Raw genomic sequence first — 17,199 nt, 5'->3', positions numbered from 1 at the left:
CTAACATATAAGTCTTTAATCCATCTTGAATTAATTTTTGTATAAGGTGTAAGGAAGGGATCCAGTTTCAGCTTTCTACATATGGCTAGCCAGTTTTCCCAGCACCATTTATTAAATAGGGAATCCTTTCCCCATTTCTTGTTTTTGTCAGGTTTGTCAAAGATCAGATAGTTGTAGCTATGTGGCATCATTTCTGAGGGCTCTGTTCTGTTCCATTGATCTATGTCTCTGTTGTGGTACCAGTACCATGCTGTTTTGGTTACTGTAGCCTTGTAGTATAGTTTAAAGTCAGGTAGCGTGATGCCTCCAGCTTTGTTCTTTTGGCTTAGGATTGACTTGGTGATGCGGGCTCTTTTTTGGTTCCATATGAACTTTAAAGTAGTTTTTTCCAATTCTGTGAAGAAAGTCATTGGTAGCTTGATGGGGATGGCATTGAATCTATAAATTACCTTGGGCAGTATGGCCATTTTCACGATATTGATTCTTCCAACCCATGAGCATGGAATGTTCTTCCATTTGTTTGTATCCTCTTTTATTTCATTGAGCAGTGGTTTGTAGTTCTCCTTGAAGAGGTCCTTCACATCCCTTGTAAGTTGGATTCCTAGGTATTTTATTCTCTTTGAAGCAATTGTGAATGGGAGTTCACTCATGATTTGGCTCTCTGTTTGTCTGTGATTGGTGTACAAGAATGCTTGTGATTTTTGTACATTAATTTTGTATCCTGAGACTTCGCTGAAGTTGCTAATCAGCTTAAGGAGATTTTGGGCTGAGACAATGGGGTTTTCTAACCCCTAGCTAATTTTTTGTATTTTTAATAGAGATGGGGTTTCACCATGTTGGCCAGGCTGGTCTTTGTGGGCAGCAAGCCACCCAGGTGCCAAGGCAAGAGACCGAGGGCACGAGCTGTTCCAGTGTAATAAAATATATAAAATAACAAGAATTATACTAGATATAGTCATAGATATGATTATATATGAATATCATTAATCATTAGTTTGTAGCAATTACTCTTTATTCCAATATTATAATAATCCTTGCTCTAGAATCATAACCTAGGAAAAACCAGGCCATACAGAGATAGGAGCTGAAGGGGCACGGTGAGAAGTGACCAGAAGACGTGTGAGCCCTCTGTTATGCCCAGACAGGGCCACTAGAGGGCTCCTGGGTCTAGCGGTAACGCCAGCATCTGAGAAGACACCCATTACCAAGCGGACCGTGGTCTAGCAGTAGCGTCGGTGCCAAGGAAAATCACCCGCTACTTAGCAGACCGGGAAAGGGAGTCTCCCTTTCCCTGGGGGAGTTTAGAGAAGACTCTGCTCCACCACCTCTTGTGGAGGGCCTGACATCAGTCAGGCTGCTGGCCCAGCAGGCACTGGCTGGCTGGGGGTGGGCCCAAATGTCTCCACTCATAGGTTTCATGCTGCCCCAGAGCTCTGCCCCTATGTGCACCATGCGACCGTGGCTATTTGTGGCCGGTCTTCCAAGAGGGGTCACAGAGGCTGCCTGATAGCTTCTGTGGCCCCAGGGGGCCCCAAGAGGTGAGGCTGGGCATCTCCAGCCCTGCTCGGGGCCTCCCCAACCCCGCCACGGGCCTAAGGGGCGTGCCCCCCAGAGCCTGCACACTCCTTCTAGGCCACCGAGGATCAGGGCCTGGGTAGGGTGACTGGTTGGGGAAGCCAGGCCCAGCCACCCCACCATGTGCTGGCTGCAGCTGGAGGAGTCCAAGGGTGCAGATTTGAGCCCAGCCTTTCAGGTCACTGTGAAGGGATTGCTTGTCTAGGACTGGCTGAACTTTATTCAACAGCTTGATGGGCAGCTTTAAATATCCAGACACATGGTGCAGGAGCCTCCATCTGTGCTCTTGTCCTAGCCCTGGAAGTGCAGGGGGCGCCGTGTTGACACCCAGAGGTTGGGATCCTGGTCTCCGGGGTTAGCACTGCCTGGCTGTGCCAAACTCGGGTCACAGGTCTCAAAGCCACCCTGCCAAAGGCATTGTCCGGGCCTGTACTCCCCAGCACTGCAAGCCTGGCCTGGACTGTGGGGGCATCCAGGAGCCATATCCTCGACTTACAGGCCCGTCTTCTCCACGGGTCCCTCGCAAGCTCAGCTTCTTGGGAATTGGCCCTGCCTGGCCCTCATGTTCCTGCTGGGCCAAGCCAGGGGGCCCATGCATCCTTAACTGGGCATGGGGAAGCCTCTGAAGGCAGGTGGCACAGTCAGCTGTGCCTGCTAGAAAGGGCGCTGGAACCTCCATTTCCTGGTCCGCAACTGTCCCATTCACGCCCCACCTCCCCAGTCCTGTGAGCCTCCCTCTGCCCTCGTCCCCTACCCCCCAACGAACCCTGTCCCCAATCCTAAGCCCCCTGTGGGCAGGAGCGGAAAGGGGAAGGAGGTGTCCGGGTGTTTGAGGAACAGGCACTGAGGTTTCTGGGGCCTGCTGAGTTGGGCCGGGCTTGGCCAGGTGAGGGTGGTGGGGCGGGCAGGGGCTTCGGGAATCTTCCTGGTCCTTCTTGTTGGCACAAAAGCTTGGGCCCCTCTGCAGATTACAAAGAATCTCAATCCTGCCTGGTGTGTAAGGCAGGTGCTAGCAAAGGGCCCACCGGGAGCTCCGGGAGGGCAGAGCCTGTGTGTGTCTGGTTCACTGGGCCAAGCTGGTCACATTGAGGTGCTCAGGAATATGGTGAGTGAGAAAGGAGGTGTGAGTGAGCCTGAAGCCTCCTGGCAGGTTTTGGGGAGGGGGGCACAGAGGAAACAAAGCAATCATAGCAGCTGACACTTAGGGATGGCTGACTTTGTGCCAGGCCCTGTTCTAAACACTGCGAGGCTCAACTCATTCACTCCTCACAACGGCCCCACCATGCAGGCACTATTTTTAACATCCCCATTTCACAGAGGAGATGGCCAAGGCACAGAGGGACCGAGGAAATTGCCCAAGGTCGTATAGTTGGCAGGTGGTGGGGGACAGCTTCAAGCCCAAATCAGATTCCAGAGCTCACCGACCTTCTGCCTGGGGAGCTGCCCTCCCCTTCAGGGGCAGAAATGTGGGCACTGGGTCAGCTGTGAAAGGCACGAGCTCCCAGGACTCTGGGCCTCACTCCAGCTACTCCTGGCTGGGTCCCAAGGGCCACCTGCTCCATCATCCAGGGAGAGAGCCTCTGGCTGGAAGCCATCTGGAGCACTTTGGCTGCAGGTGCCTCCACCTGGCCGCCCCTGCGGGACAGCAAGGTCTCCTGTGCCACCAAGAGCATAGGCACTGGGCCAGACCCTGAGGTGTCAGAAGGGCGCATGGCAACCCCCTGCCCTGGGAGCCGGAGTCCCACTGCCAGCGGGCCCAGGCTGGGAGGGGAAGAGGGTGAGAGGCTGGGCAAAAAATGAAAGGTGGGGCTTTGCATTACTCTTTGTTTTTTTTGAGACAGAGTCTCCCTCTGTCACCCAGAGGAGTGCAGTGGCACGATCTTGGCTCACTGTGACCTCTGCCTCCCGGGTTCAAACGATTCTCCTGCCTCAGCCTCCGGAGTAGCTGGGATTACAGGCACCTGCCACCACACCCAGCTAATTTTTGTATTTTTAGTAGAGATGGGGTTTCACCTTGTTGGCCAGGCTGGTCTCGAACTCCTGACCTGAGGTGATCCATCCACCCTGGCCTCCCAAAGTGCTGGGATTGTAGGCATGAGCCACCATGCCCGGCCTCTGTTTTATTTTAAAAGACCTCCTTTGATTGTCTAGATACAGTGCTAAGTTTTATATAGCAGGCTAAAGAAGGATGTGTATACGATGAGGCCATTGTTGTTAAAAATAAATAAGATAAACACATAAATAAAGGGAAAATAAAAATAAAAAAAGGCGCGGGGCTATGTGGCCTGCCCCAGAGAGTGCATTTGAATCCTGGCCTCTGGCTCTTCCTGGCTGTGCGACCCCGGGCAACTTACACACCCGCTCCTCGGTGGACGTTCCTTCTTTGTTTTCTTCCTCTGGTTGAGGAAACAGAGGCCAACCCCTCGTTGGAGTGGGAAATGCTGGACTGGAGGGTGCGGGTGCGTGGTGGGGGCTGTGGTGGGGAGGCCAGCGGGGGGCAGCCCTGGGGGTGAGGGCTGTGCCCAGGGCAGCATCTGAGGCTCTGGCTCTCCAGCCACCCTGGGCAGGATACTGGGTGCCCTTCCTGACTCCACTTTACCTCCTCTTTTTTGTTTTGTTTGTTTATTTTTGAGACGGAGTTTTGCTCTTGTTGCCCAGGCTGGAGTGCAGTGGCACAATCTCAGCTCACTGCAACCTCCGCCTCCCAGGTTCAAGCGATTCTCCTGCCTCAGCTTCCTGAGTAGCTGGGATTACAGGCATGCACCACCACGCCCAGCTGATTTTGTATTTTTAGCAGAGACGGGGTTTCTCTATGTTGGTCAGGCTGGTCTCGAACTCCTAACCTCAGGTGATCCACCCACCTCAGCCTCTCAAAGTGCTGGGATTAGAGGCATGAGCCACCGAGCTCAGTTGTTTGTTTTTTTGAGACGGAGTCTTGCTCTGTTGCCCGGGCTGGAGTATAGAGGCGTGATCTCGGCTCACTGCAACCTCCATCTCCTGGGATCAAGGGATTCTCCTGCCTCAGCCTCCCGAGTCGGGGGGACTATAGGCGTCTGCCACCACACCCAGCTAGTTTTTATTTTTATTTTTATTATTTTTTTGAGACGGAATGTTGCTTTGTCGCCCAGATTGGAGTGCAGTGGCACGATCTTGGCTCACTGTAACCTCCGCCTCTCAGGTTCAAGGGATTCTCCTGCCTCAGCCTCCCAAGTATCTGGGATTACAGGTGCCCACCACCACGCCTGGCTAATTTTTGTATTTTTAGTGGAGACAAGTTTTTGCCATGTTGGCCAGGCTGGTCTCGAACTCCTGAACTCAGGTAATCCGCCTGCCTTGGCCTCCCAAAGTGCTGGGATTACAGGTGTGAGCCACCGCGCGGCCCACTTTCCCTACTCTTACCTTGTTCTCCTGACATGTGTCTAAGGGGTCTGTGATCCTTCAAATAATCTCCTCTGCCTCTTAAATCACCTGGTGTTTTCTTTTGGTGCTTGCGGCTAAGGTCCCTGGCCAGGACGCTTTCAGAGCCCTGGTGTGTGGAGCTGTAAGACGACCATATTATATTAATTGATCCCACGCTCAGCATCACTGTAGGGACCCTTGAAATAAGGCATGTCCAGCCTCAGTGCTAGGGCTTAGCAAATGCAGGGGTGGGGGGCGATGTCTGAGTGTGGGTTTTATTTTATGGAAAAACACTAGAAGTATCTATCAGAAAACATGAACAGTTACGCTGGGCGTGGTGGCTCACACCTGTAATCCTAGCACTTTGGAAGGCTGAGGAGTGAGGATGGCTTGAGCCCAGGGATTTGAGACTAGCCTGGAAAACATAGTAAAACTCCGCCTCTACCAAAAATACGAAAAATTAGCTGGACGTGGTGGTGCACAGCTGTAGTTCCCGCTACTCCGGAGGCTGAGGTGGGATGATGGTTTGAGCCCAGGAGGTGGAGGTTGCGGTGAACCGAGATCGTGCCACTGCACTCCAGCCAGGGCAACAGAGTGAGACTCCGTCTCAAAAAAAAAAAAAAAAAAAAAAAAAGAAAGTATTAATAGTTATTAGCTCTGGATGAAGAATTGTGGGTGAGTTTAATACAAAAATTATTACGATTTTGCTTTCCTGTATTTTCGAACTTTCCTACAAGTTGTGACATGTGATTTAAACAGAAAAATAAGTAATGTTTTTCTTCCTGGGGCCTTTCCCTTAACTCTTCTGGCTGGGATGTGCCGGGATGGACCAGGCCCCTGGGGAGACAGGGAGGCTGGCTCAGGTCTGCCAGGAGATGCTGCTGGCTGCTCCCCAGGCTCCCATAAATGCCTCGTAACCATAAGGCATGATCTGGGCAGGAAATGCCAACGCAGCAATTCTGCTTATTTAGGGGAGTGGGTGGGGGCAGGGGACAGGCCACGCTGCCGCAGAGGGCCAGGGGAGGGGTTTCCCCGACAGCAGAGCGGTTCAGATGAAGCTGGGCCCCCCAGGGTTCCTTGCTCAGCCTGACCTGGCTGTGGGCACCAAAGGAGGCAGGCAGCTGGAGGCACGGAGGTGGGGGGCAGCTGCGGCCGCCCGCCGGGGAGTGGATGCCCAATGCCTGCCCAGGGCTGCCTGGCCTGGGAGTGAAACACTGGGCTCTGGAGTCAGGCAGCCCTGGGTTCAATTCTCCCCTCTGCTCCTTATAAACTGTGACCCCAGGCAAGTGACTTTGCCTCTCCCAGCCTCCACTTACCCTCTATAAAATGGGCATGACGATCCTTGCCTCCTGAGGCAGTGCGTCTCAATCTAGGACGATTTTGCTCCCAATTTGGCAATTACTGGAGGCACTTTGAGTTGCAACAACTGGGGATGGGGCACACTGAAGTGCCACACGGAAGCCAGTGATACTGCCGCACATCCCACGTGCACAGGGCAGCCCCCACCCCCTGCCATGGCGAATTACCCAGCCCCCAAGGTCAATGGTGCCAAGGTTGAAAACCTTGCCCTAGGGTGCAGGTGAGGGTTAATGCAGTACCCCAGGGGATGCGGTGATGATGGTCCAAGCTGCACAATGGGAGCCTTTTCCTCCTCACCTCCCAGAACCAGATGTCAAAATATGAGCTCTGGGGACAAGGGTGTGCCATTTGAAGAGGATGGTCTAGGACTTTGGGCTCTGCTGACCTTGTTTTCTCCTTCTCCTGCTGCCTGGAAGATGTCAGAGTTTTTCCAAATGGCCACTGGCAACATTCCCTCCGCCCTCCGGGGAGGTCAGGGCCTGAGTGTGTCCCCGGGGACTGGGGCTGCCACTCTGATTTACAACAAGCTCCACCTCCCCGGCCCTGGATGCACAGGCCGGTGCCAGAAAAGCTGACACAGCGTGGGCCCAGCTGACGGAGGTCAAGGAGGACAGAGTGAGTGCCCACAGAGGCCCCCCACCTCCCAGACCCCTCGAGGGTGTTCGGGGACACACCCAGGGTGACATAAAGAGGCATGCCCTCTGCACCACCGTGTGGGCCTCTTCACAGCCCTCAGCCGCCCACCTTCTGCACCAGGGGCTTCTACTGCAGCCCCCATGCCAGCCTGGCACTGGTGCCTGACAGAGGGTGGCCCACTTGCCTCCAGACAAGAACAGTGCTGGGATGTCATTGACGCGCCAGGGCCCCCAGCCTCATGGATCTGGCCAGGGCTGGCCACTGGGGCTGGGCCCTGCTGTCCCTGTCTCAAGTTCTGCCTCTAGGTGATATTTTTATCATCTTGATGACTAGGAGGAAGCACCTGCTGTTTACTGACTTCGGCCAGCGCTGCTGTTTCTCTGGGGTGAGTTCTGCTCGGCTGCCCTGTGCTCACTGGAAGGCAGGGGCAGTCCTGTTCTGGACAGAGGTGGACTCCTCGGCCTGAGTCATGGACAGTCCTCTTCCTAGTGACTTGAGGGTCACCACAGGGGGCTGTGGCCAAGGAAGGGTGGGTTTCAGTCTCTCTCTGGCCTTAGAGGACTCAGGGGGCCTGGATGCCAATCAGGGAGGGCCAAGAACTTGGAAAGTGTGCATGGAACAGAAAACCCAAATTCTAGTGTTTTAATCACATCAACGTTTATTTTTTTTCTCACACAGTAAGACAGGCAGGCGGTGCGGTGACTCACGCCTGTAATCTCAGCACTTTGGGAGGCCGAGGCCGGAGGATCACTTGAGCCTAGGAGTTTGAGACCAGCCTGGGCAACACAGTGAGACCTCAACTCTATAAAAATTAGTAGATAAATAAAAGCAGTGCAGAGGTTGCAGCCAAGGCAGGTGTCCCAGGCTCTGCAACTTCCACCCCCAGCTCCACCCTTCACTGTCCCGAGGATGACACTCTTATGCTCAGTGTCTCAGGAAGGCTCCTTCCCCATCCTGCTGAGTGAAGAGCAGAGGGAGGGATGAGAGAGAAAAACCAGAGCCACAAACTTGGACAGCTGAGGCTTTGTGGGGCGTGGAGGAAGGGATGACTTTTAAGAACTTTCTGGAAGCCCACCCATCACTCCTGCTTACATCTCACTGCCCAGAGCTGCGTCCCCTGGCCACTCCTATCCACAAGAAGCCCCACAGAGGTGTTTTATTTTATCTGGGCGCTTTGGGTCCCAGGCAGTGGGGTTCTGTGCATAAGGAAGAACGTGAGGGTAGAGATGGGCCAGCTGCAGGAGGATGCAGGGCCTGGCAGAAGGCACTTCCGGGTCAGCAGGGTGCTGGGGGTGGGAGCAGAGAGAGGAGGCCAGGAGGGGCTGGTGTGTGGGCTCGGGACGCTGTGAGTCCTATGCAGTGTCCCGTTGTACCTCCCCCTCCTTTTCTGTGTTGTAATCTCCTGCTGTCCCCAAAGCCAAGTTTGTTCCACTTGGTCTTAGCTTAGCTTTGGTGACTCAAGGGAAGGACCCAGGTCTAAACCTCGCAGCCAGGAAAGAACAGGTGTGGTGGCAGAAGCCAGTGCTGGGAGCACCTGCAGGTGGAGCAGTGGGAGCAGTTAGCAACCAGGACCGGACCCCCGGGACTGCTCTGAAATAAACATAGGTGGACAGTAGGCTGGACCGAGGGGGAAGTGTGGCCCCAGGGCTGGAGACACCAATCGGGGCTGGGAGAACTGCTGGATCCTCCGAAGCAGAGGCCCCAGGGGATGAGCCCCGAATCTAGGAGCTTCCTCTCATCACTCCCAAGCTGCCCCGTCCCCTCCAGCATCCCTCCCTAATCTTGAGAAGGTAGGGAGGACAGGGCCGGCACGCCTGGGGTCTCTGCACTTCCCGCCTCTGCCCACCTGGCCATCTGAAACTCTGGAAGGAGGTGGTGGCCAAATTGTGGGTTCACCTTCATCTGATACTGGACTTGAGACTCCGGCTGCAACAGGTCTGAGATGACACATCCATCGGAGGTAGCCATCGAGACAGAGTATAAATCAGAGCATTGGATTCAACCTCTACTAGGATTCTCCCTGAGTCATTTCCCCTGGACTTCTGTAGAAAAGGGCCAATACACTCCGGATTTCTTTTTTGGGAAAGGAGGGAGACAGCCTCTCAGTGTGGGGAGGCTCCTAACAGGTGGGGCACCTGCAGCCTGGCCGCGGGGTGGAGAACTCTGCCAGCCAAGCCTGCAGGGGGGGGGGACTGCCTGTTGGAATCCACAGAAAGGCCCAGGGAAATGGTGGCCCCAATGGGGAAACCGTTTCTTTAAGGCTCTGTTGTGGATTCCTCTCTACGCCCCAAACCTGCCCAGCGTCCCCAACACAGAAAGAAAACAGGCCGTGGAGGCAGCAGTGAGCAAACTCTTTACTCCTCAGATTCTCCACCATCGGCCCCCGCGGTGACCAGCGCTCCCGCCCCGTCCCCCCTACAGGGGACAGTGAATACAAACAAAAATAGTTCTCTACAGAACGAAGTTTCCAGGACCCCCACCCCTTCCTTCTCTCCTCCTCCCCCAGACGGTGAGTTCCGCGGTCACCGGGCCTCCGGTGAGGCCTGGGGTCTGGTGGGTTGCAGGAAAAATAAACGATAGAAAAAAGGACCAAGTCAGCGACTGGAACTGTAGGCAACTGGAGGTCGGGGTCCGCGGCCGCCCGTGAGCCTGGCACAGGCCAGGGGCCGTCGGCCACAGTCCCGTGTGTGCAAGTGTGGTGGGAGGCAGGACGGGGTGTGGGGCGAGCAGCGTTTCTCCCGACCCTCTGGCTCACCGCCAGAAAAAAAAAAAAAAAAAGAGACAGAAAGACAAAAAAGGGACTGGGCGGCGGATAATACAAAAGAAAAACGAAACCAAATCGCAGGCGCCGGGACCGGAGTCCCAAGGCGCCCCTGCTGCGGGGGGAGGGCAGTGCGGGCGGGAGCGCGGGCCGGGCGGGGGGCCCTGCTAAGTAGCACCTGGGAGCAGCTCCGGCCGCACCCTTCTCGCCGCCCGGCCTCGGACGCCGGCCCCGCCCCGGGATCCCGGGACCCCGGGACCTCCGGCCTCCGGGTGCAGGCAGCGTCCCCCGGGCGGGGCTCAGCGGTCCAGGCAGGCGGCCAGCCCCAGCAGCAGCAGGCAGCCGAGCAGGGTGGCGGGGCGCGGGGCGGCCCCGGGTGCGCGGTCGCAGTCCAGACCGCCGTCATCGTCGGCGGGGTCGCAGCGGGGCTGCTCGCAGCGCACGCCGGTGTAGCCGCGCGGGCAGGCGCAGCGCTGGTTCTGCAGGCAGGTGCCTCCGTTCTGGCACAGCAGCTGGTCGTCGTCGCACACGTTGGCTGCGGGCGGAGGGGGCGGTCAGCACGGGGCGTGGCCCGGTCCCCTCCCCCAACCCCCGAGCTCCTGCGAAGCGGGGTGTGCGAGCTCCTGGGGGCGCCGTCTGGGCCGGGGGTGTAGGAGGCTCCGGGCGCGCTAGGTGCGAAACGTCCCCGCTCTGAGGGTGACGGCGCCCGGGCGAGATCTGGCCCCCAGCTGCCTCCCACCGCTGCCCCTCTCTCCCCGCCCCACTGGCCTCGGTGCGGTTCTTCAGGCGCCTGCAGTCTCCAGAGCTGTGTACGTGCTGTTCCATGCGCCTGGCGCCTCCTTTCACCCTGTGCCCCCGGCTAACGCCGATTCGGGCAGCCTCCCTCCCTCTGTCCTCGCAAATACCTTTCCAACCAACCCCAGCTCGGTCCTTCTAGTAGTTCCCACCAGGCACCACCGTGCCCCAGGTCGCATCAGGCCCCGCCCCGAGCTCTTGGACCCGCCCCTCGGCCCGACCCCGGGCCCCAGCAGCATCCTGTCCCCGCCCACCTGCCACTCCGTCTCGCTAGGCCCCGTCCACCGCCCCCGGCTCTGCCCCATCTCACCAGGCCCCCGCCAACTTTCCCAACCCTGCCCTGCTCTCACTAGGCCCCACTCACTGCCCTGGCCCTGCTCCGTCTCGCGAGGCCCCGCCCACCGCCACTTCCCCGTCCCACTAGGCCCCGCCCACTTCCCCGGCCCTGTCCCGTCTTGCTAGGCCCAGTCCACAGCCCCTGCCCTGTCCCACTAGGCCCCGCCCACTGCCTCGGGCCTGCCCCGCCCCCTTTCCGCAGGCCCCGCCCACGGGGGGGGACCGCCGCGCACTCACGGTAGCAGCCTTGGCGCCAGTAGTGCGTGGGGAGGCAGTCGTCGCACTTGGGGCCCGCCGCGCCCTCGCGGCACTCGCAGAAGCCGGTCTCGTTGCACCGGTCGTGCACGGAGCCTATCTGGTTGCAGTTACACTCTGGACGGACACGGGCACGGGCGCGCGGTCAGGGCTACCTGTGGGCGCCGTCTGCTCTGACCCCCACTCTTCCGGCCTCGCAGGGAGCATCTCCACACTCCCCAGGGGATGCTCCCCACACTGGGTCCACGTGAGCCCGCGGCTGGACGGCGGGTGGGGACTGCCCAGGGTGTCCAGGCCTGGAGAGAAGACTCCGGCTTCCTTCCTTGGGATCAAACATGTCCCAGCCCCACCTTCCCCGCCCTGGCACTGGTGTGGCCTGGGTCAGCCCCTTCCCCTCTCTGGGCAACTAAAGAGGTCGCTGACCCTTCCCATCTCCAAAGAACTATGACTCCGACACTGAGCATGTCTGGGGCTGCTGTGTTGTGGGGGTGGCCCCCCTCCATAGCTCCTTTCCAGGGGAGTGGAGGAACAGCCTATTCCTGCTCCCGGGGTGGGCCCAGTTGGTTGCCTTGGGGCTCTGTGGGAGAGGGTGAATATCCTCCACCCTGAGAAACCTTGCAGCTCAGTGCTGGGTCTGGGGGTGGAGGCAGGGAGAGCCAGGGAGAGGAGGAGGGTGCCAGGGTGGGGGCACCTCTAATTGGATCCAAAGGCCCTGCCCTGTCCCTGCAGCTGGCCCCCTGTGACGTCAGCGGCTTTGATCGCTTAGAGTTGATGGAATTATCCGAAAGCTGCCGCCATAATTCAGACCGACAGCTCCAGCTCTGCAGGAACCCCTCCTCTGTGCAGCCAGAGCCTCCTGCTGGGTGGGGGATGGGCGATGGTGTCCCAGGGGGCCTGGCCGGGCAGGGTTGGGGGACAGCCCCTGGGGCCAAGACCTGGCCTCTACTGATGACAGGGGCAACCATTCCAGGCTGGTGCGTTTTGGTTGGCGGTCATGGCTTTGGTCTTTGCCCAGGCCCAGGGCCCTGATGGACTTCCTTCTCTACCCCAAAGCCAGTCCTTGAGTAGGACTTGGAAGAAAGCAGAGCGGGTGCCCACCAGGGGTGAAGAGCAGCTTTATAGCTGGACCTGGTCTAGTAAAGCGTTTGAAGAAAAGCTTCAGCCACAAAAAAAGAGCTGAAAACCTTTGATCTGATCCGCCTCCCGATTTGATGAATGAGGAAGCTGAGGCCCAGGGAGGGGAAGGGACTTGCCCAAATGCACGCAGCAAGGCCATCTTTTGGCCCCCAACTGGGCCCCCCCTCCCCCAGGAGGAGGGATAGGCTGCTCCTCCACCTTTCTGGAAAGGAGCTGTGGAGGGGGACCGCCTCCCCCGCCCCAGCAGCCCCAGCAGCCCCAGACAGATGCTCAGTGGCCTCTGCCACCTGCCAGAGTCACAGCTCTTTGGAACCAGGAAGGGTCAGTGTCCCCTCCAGTTGCCCAGAGAGGGAAAGGCCACTGGTAAGTTTTGCAACTCCAGTGCCTGCCGGAGAACCGCAAGGGGAGGTTACTAATAGAGCAGCTTTTGGAGCTTTCTGTCCTTAGAGATGCTTAGCTGGAGTGGGCCCTGGAGTGAGAATTCCCACAGCCTCCCCAGGTGATTCTGATGCAGGGGGCCCCAGAGGCCACCTCGCAGTGCAGTGCACCCTGCACGCATTCCAGCAAGTTCCCTGTGCCATGTCCGCTCCCTCTCACCAATGCAGACGTTCTCATCGTCCAGCTCTGCCGAGCCGTTGCGGTAGTAGCCCAGCCGGCAGTGTTGGCAGTGCTGACCTCGAGTGTTGTGCTTGCAGCTGACACAGGTCACCACATTCAGGAAGTCAATGTAGCTGCAGCGGTTGGAGTGACCGTAGCATTCGCAGTCTGGGCCGGCCAAGTGGGAGAAATACCAATGGTCAGCGAGCATTCGGGGAAACTGAGGCACAGGGCGAGGAAGGACTCACCCCAGGTCATGCATGGAGGAAGGAAGGCATCTTTGGAAAAGGTACCGGAAGGTGCCCTAGGCCTCCGACCCTCTTCAGGAAGAGACAGGCTTCCCTGCTTTGAGCCCGGAGGAGAACCTGGGTAGGCTGAGCCCAGGGATTCCCACCTGGCCCTGTGGGCAGGGAACCAGGGAAGGCCAGTGGGCAGCACCTGCTAATGCCTGGCTGGGCACCAGGGCCAAGCGCTCGCTGAAGGATGCCCACGTGCCAGGGTGATTAGAAAGTGATTCATGCAAGGAGGGCAGGGTCATGCCACCTGGCTGTGCACTGGGGGAGGGCGGCGCCTGGGTTCACGGCGCTCACCGTGGTATCCTCTGGTGGATGAATGCATGGATGGACGCTGGACAAGATGCAATGGGCCAGGAGCTCCTGCCCATGCTGCTTTGGAAGATGGTTGGGAGGAAAACGCCCACCTGCCAGACCCTTTCTTATTAGCCTGAGCTTTCTGCAAGTTTGGTTGTTTTGCAGGATGCTAAGAATGAGTGCCACTTTAAAGCAGGAGCCCTGGGAACCTGCAAGCCTCCCCCTGGTCCTGGCCCAGCTTCTGACTTGCTGCTCCTGGAAGCACATGGTTTCATACCAAGGACCACCACCACCATATCCTGCCGCCTCCTGCACCCCACCCCTACGTGGTTCTCAGGCTGACCTCTGCCTAATCAGCTCCACTCCGAGGACCAGACAAGCACGTGACTGCCCGGGACAAGGCTCTCAGGGATTGGAGGTGAACCCCACATTGTCAATGGAGGATTTGGTGAGGAAGGTCACCATCCCTAAGAATGGGGGGTCATCCCTTGATGTTCCTATGAAGGGACACAGTACTCACCCACCCACCCACCCACCCTCCAGCAAGAAAGCCAACGTGGCTGCCCCCGAACAAGGAAGGACACCAGCCACCCTCTTGAAACACCATCTGTGTATCTCTAGAGGACCCAGCTTCTCTTTTGTGATGGGATAAGGAGGGACTGACCCAGTGGTCAAGAGCATGGGAGACCCTGGAGAAGCAGCCTGTGCCCAGGAGAGACGGTGGGCATTCCCACCTGTGGGCCACCTGGTCCTGCCTCCTTCACTTTGTCCCTCCAGAGACAATGAGGAAGTGAGGCATCCTCTAAGTGTCCCAAAGAGCAGCATTGGTGACCCGCGTGTCCCAGATTCTGCTTCACCAAGGCGAGCCCCTGGGTCACACCTCCCAGGGGAGCCGGGACAGGCTATTTCTGGCATCTGCTCTGCCTGCTGTGTGGCCTGCCCACTGTGCCCAGGTTGGCTTCTGACTCATACCTGCTCCTAGCTCCCTTGGGGAGGGAGGCCTGTAGGGAAGAGAGACTCAGTTTAACCTTGACCCAGCTACTCCAGGAGGGTTTTCTGAGCCAGGCGTCGGTCCTCTGTCCTGCACCGTCTTTTTCCAGTGGCAATTGGGGAACAGGTGTCAGGGGGGCTGATGGAGCCCCAGGTCCATCCTCTTACCTTGGAATTCTTCAATAGGCATCACTTGAGGAGATTTGGGCTTGAGCTGGAAAAGTCTGTAGCCCTTGGCAGGGGCAGGGGCAGCGGCAGGGGTGCCCACAGCTTGGAGAGATGAGAAACAGGTTCTTTCGTCTGTCATGGTCCCGCTGCCCAGGGAAGAGCCCAGCAAAGGCTTCCAAGCCGCCCTGGGCCAGCTCTAGGGCAGGCAGCCTTGTCGCCTGCTCAGATGTGAGGGAGGGAGAGGCCTCTCTGGCCTCAAATCACACAGCCCCTCTCCTCGAAGAGCCCAGGGAGGTGGGGCCCCTTCCTGAAGGAAACAGCACGTCCCGAGCTCGCAAATCAGCCCTGCCCTTGGTCCCCTCTCTGAGACCATGGATACATCTGGCTGGATTAATCCTCCAAATGACTTCTGTAACCCCTGACACCCCCCGCGCCCTGCTAAGGCCTTCTTGGAAGCCAAATTGTTTTTAGATGGATTGACATCGCGTTGCACACCACACCCGTCTCTTGCTCTCCCCACCTCCTCTCCAAACTTCCTGGAGCATCAAACCCAGAGACTAAACCTGGCATTTAAGGACTTTGGCATCTCCCTTCCTTTCTGAAACAGTCTTCCTGCTCCAGCCAAATTGAATCCTTCGCTGTCCCTGGAGTCCCACTCGCAAGTGCTGTCAAGCCAGGAACACGGACGTCACCTGCCTCCCACTGCCCAGAATCCCACCGGGACCCCGGCGCCCTATCTGTGGGTGAGCAGGCAGGTCACTGTCCCGGGGGCGTCACTGCCTTGGCTTCCCTCTGGGGGTCTGTGGTGCCCTGGTTGGCCCAGGGTAGGGAAGCGATGGCTCCCGCCAGCTCTGTCTCCATCACCACAGAGGACACCAGGCCCAGGTCCTCCAGGTTTCTAGGAACCGAACCTCGGACCCTCTCTAAACACGCTTCCGGCGCCAGAGCTTCCTGCCAGTAGAGGGCGCTCAAAGCCCTGCTCGCTGCTCAGAGCTGGTGCTGGAGGAAATTTGAACACGTACGTGAGCTGGAAGGAACAGCTCACCTGTCCCCTAGACCTCAGGCCCTAATTCCCCACCCAGGCTTGGTGAGCTGGGGCCAGGGACAATTTCCCTTCTGGAGAGTCGGGCAGGCCTGCGCGTTTTCTTGGCAGGTCTATGGCTACAGATGAGCCCTGTGTCTCCGCCCATGTAGCAGGAGGGTGTCAGTGTCTCCCAGGACCCCGCCCTCCCTCCTTTAACCCACACATTTTCCACTTTGTCAGGCTCCCTGCCATCCCACTGCCCCTTTGCCCTGGCTGGCCCTGCGGCCTGGAATGTGCCGCCTTCCCCCTTCACCCGCCACAGTCCACCCTCCGAGGTCTCCTGGACCCCGCTCCTGCAGGAAGCCGCCTCTGACTCTCTCTGATCCAGCAACTGCCCAGGTGTTCTGTGAGCAAGGGCGGCTGGAGAGGGGGGGTTCCTATCGTGGGAGGCAGGGCCTCTACCAGACTCTGAAGCCCTCGGAGGGAGTGCTGGTGGAAGGGCTTGGCGTGGGGGTGCCACATGGAACTTCTCGAAGCAGGTGAGGTTTGGGGGCAGAGCTGGTAGACCTGCTCTACCAGGCCACTCCCTCACCACTGTACCCTAGAGCTCCCCAGGCACCGACATTCTACACCCGTGCCCTCGGTTCGTTCCTGCGGCCCCCCTCCAACCTCAGGTCCCCACCATGCACACCTGCTACTTCCACTACAGAGGGAGGGGCCTATGAGTCTAAGAGGGCACTTCCCCGGGGTCTCAGGCCCATCACAGGCCTTGCCCCCATACCTTCTGCACGGGCGGCCACCTGGGACCACCTGCTCGAGAGAGGGGCAGCCGTAGATGGCCTGGTCCACTCTTGGGGGGAAGAAGAGAAGAAACCAAGTTATGCGAGGGGGTGGTGCTGAGGGAAGCTGGGTACATACTGAGGCATCACAGCCCCGCACCCCACAGGCCCCTTAGAAGCAGCAGCACTATAAGGAGAGGCTGTGTCTACACTGGCCAAAGGAACTGGGTCCAAATCTACTAGAGGCAGCATCTACACTATTGCAGCCTGTGGAGGGCACATGCAGACTTAAAGCCAGATAGATGAGAGGTGGCCCCATGCCTGAGAATCTGCATATTCTTCAGCAAGACCCTTCTACACTCCCTGTGTGGTCCCCGTTCTGACTGAAGGACAGAGCTAGACCATGTACCGCCTCTGGGCCCAGACCTCTCTGAGCTGATGTCTCTGGCTAATGGCTGCAAAGTGGGACAGGGGTTCAGGCCGAGATCTTAGATGTGTCCAGAAGTGTCCTGGAAGGCCTCCTTCCTGTCCAGCCCCAGTCCAGGGACCGGAACCTCCCCCAGCATCTGACCTGCTTCCCTGATCACTGCCCTTCTACCTTCCTGACCCCTGGCCTGGGCCCGTTTTCACCAGGGACCCCAGCATGAACCAATGCCACAATGCTCAGCCCCTAGACTAACGGGACACACAGCCAGGAAGGCAGGCAGGGCTGACAAAGAACGGCCCTGTGCCCAAATTTCAAAGGACAAACCCAGAGGGACAGGGGAGTGCTGCTGTTTTCGGCTTCTTAAAGGGATT

At 58.0% G+C, this 17,199-nt stretch overlaps 1 protein-coding gene across 6 annotated transcripts in view; it reads right to left on the bottom strand.

Annotated features, from left to right (window-relative positions):
• Positions 1-7,601: 7,601 nt before the first annotated feature.
• NTNG2 (netrin G2) overlaps positions 7,602-17,199 on the bottom strand; it is an 81,248-nt gene continuing 71,650 nt past the window's right edge. For 5 of the 6 annotated variants that reach the window (XM_030818079.1, XM_030818076.1, XM_030818078.1 and 2 more), the window contains 5 exons: positions 16,404-16,472; positions 14,599-14,700; positions 12,851-13,018; positions 11,099-11,233; positions 7,602-10,265 (listed from right to left, as the gene is read on the bottom strand). In XM_030818079.1, the coding sequence (XP_030673939.1) occupies positions 10,030-10,265; positions 11,099-11,233; positions 12,851-13,018; positions 14,599-14,700; positions 16,404-16,472 (710 nt within the window). In that variant the 3' untranslated portion in view covers positions 7,602-10,029. The remainder of the gene's footprint in view (positions 10,266-11,098; positions 11,234-12,850; positions 13,019-14,598; positions 14,701-16,403; positions 16,473-17,199) is intronic. The other variant, XM_030818081.1, reaches the window with a different exon arrangement.

Source organism: Nomascus leucogenys, chromosome 8 (genome assembly GCF_006542625.1).
Source record: "Nomascus leucogenys isolate Asia chromosome 8, Asia_NLE_v1, whole genome shotgun sequence".
Classification (NCBI taxonomy): Eukaryota; Metazoa; Chordata; class Mammalia; order Primates; family Hylobatidae; genus Nomascus; species Nomascus leucogenys.
This window is presented reverse-complemented; position numbering and strand designations above follow the sequence as displayed.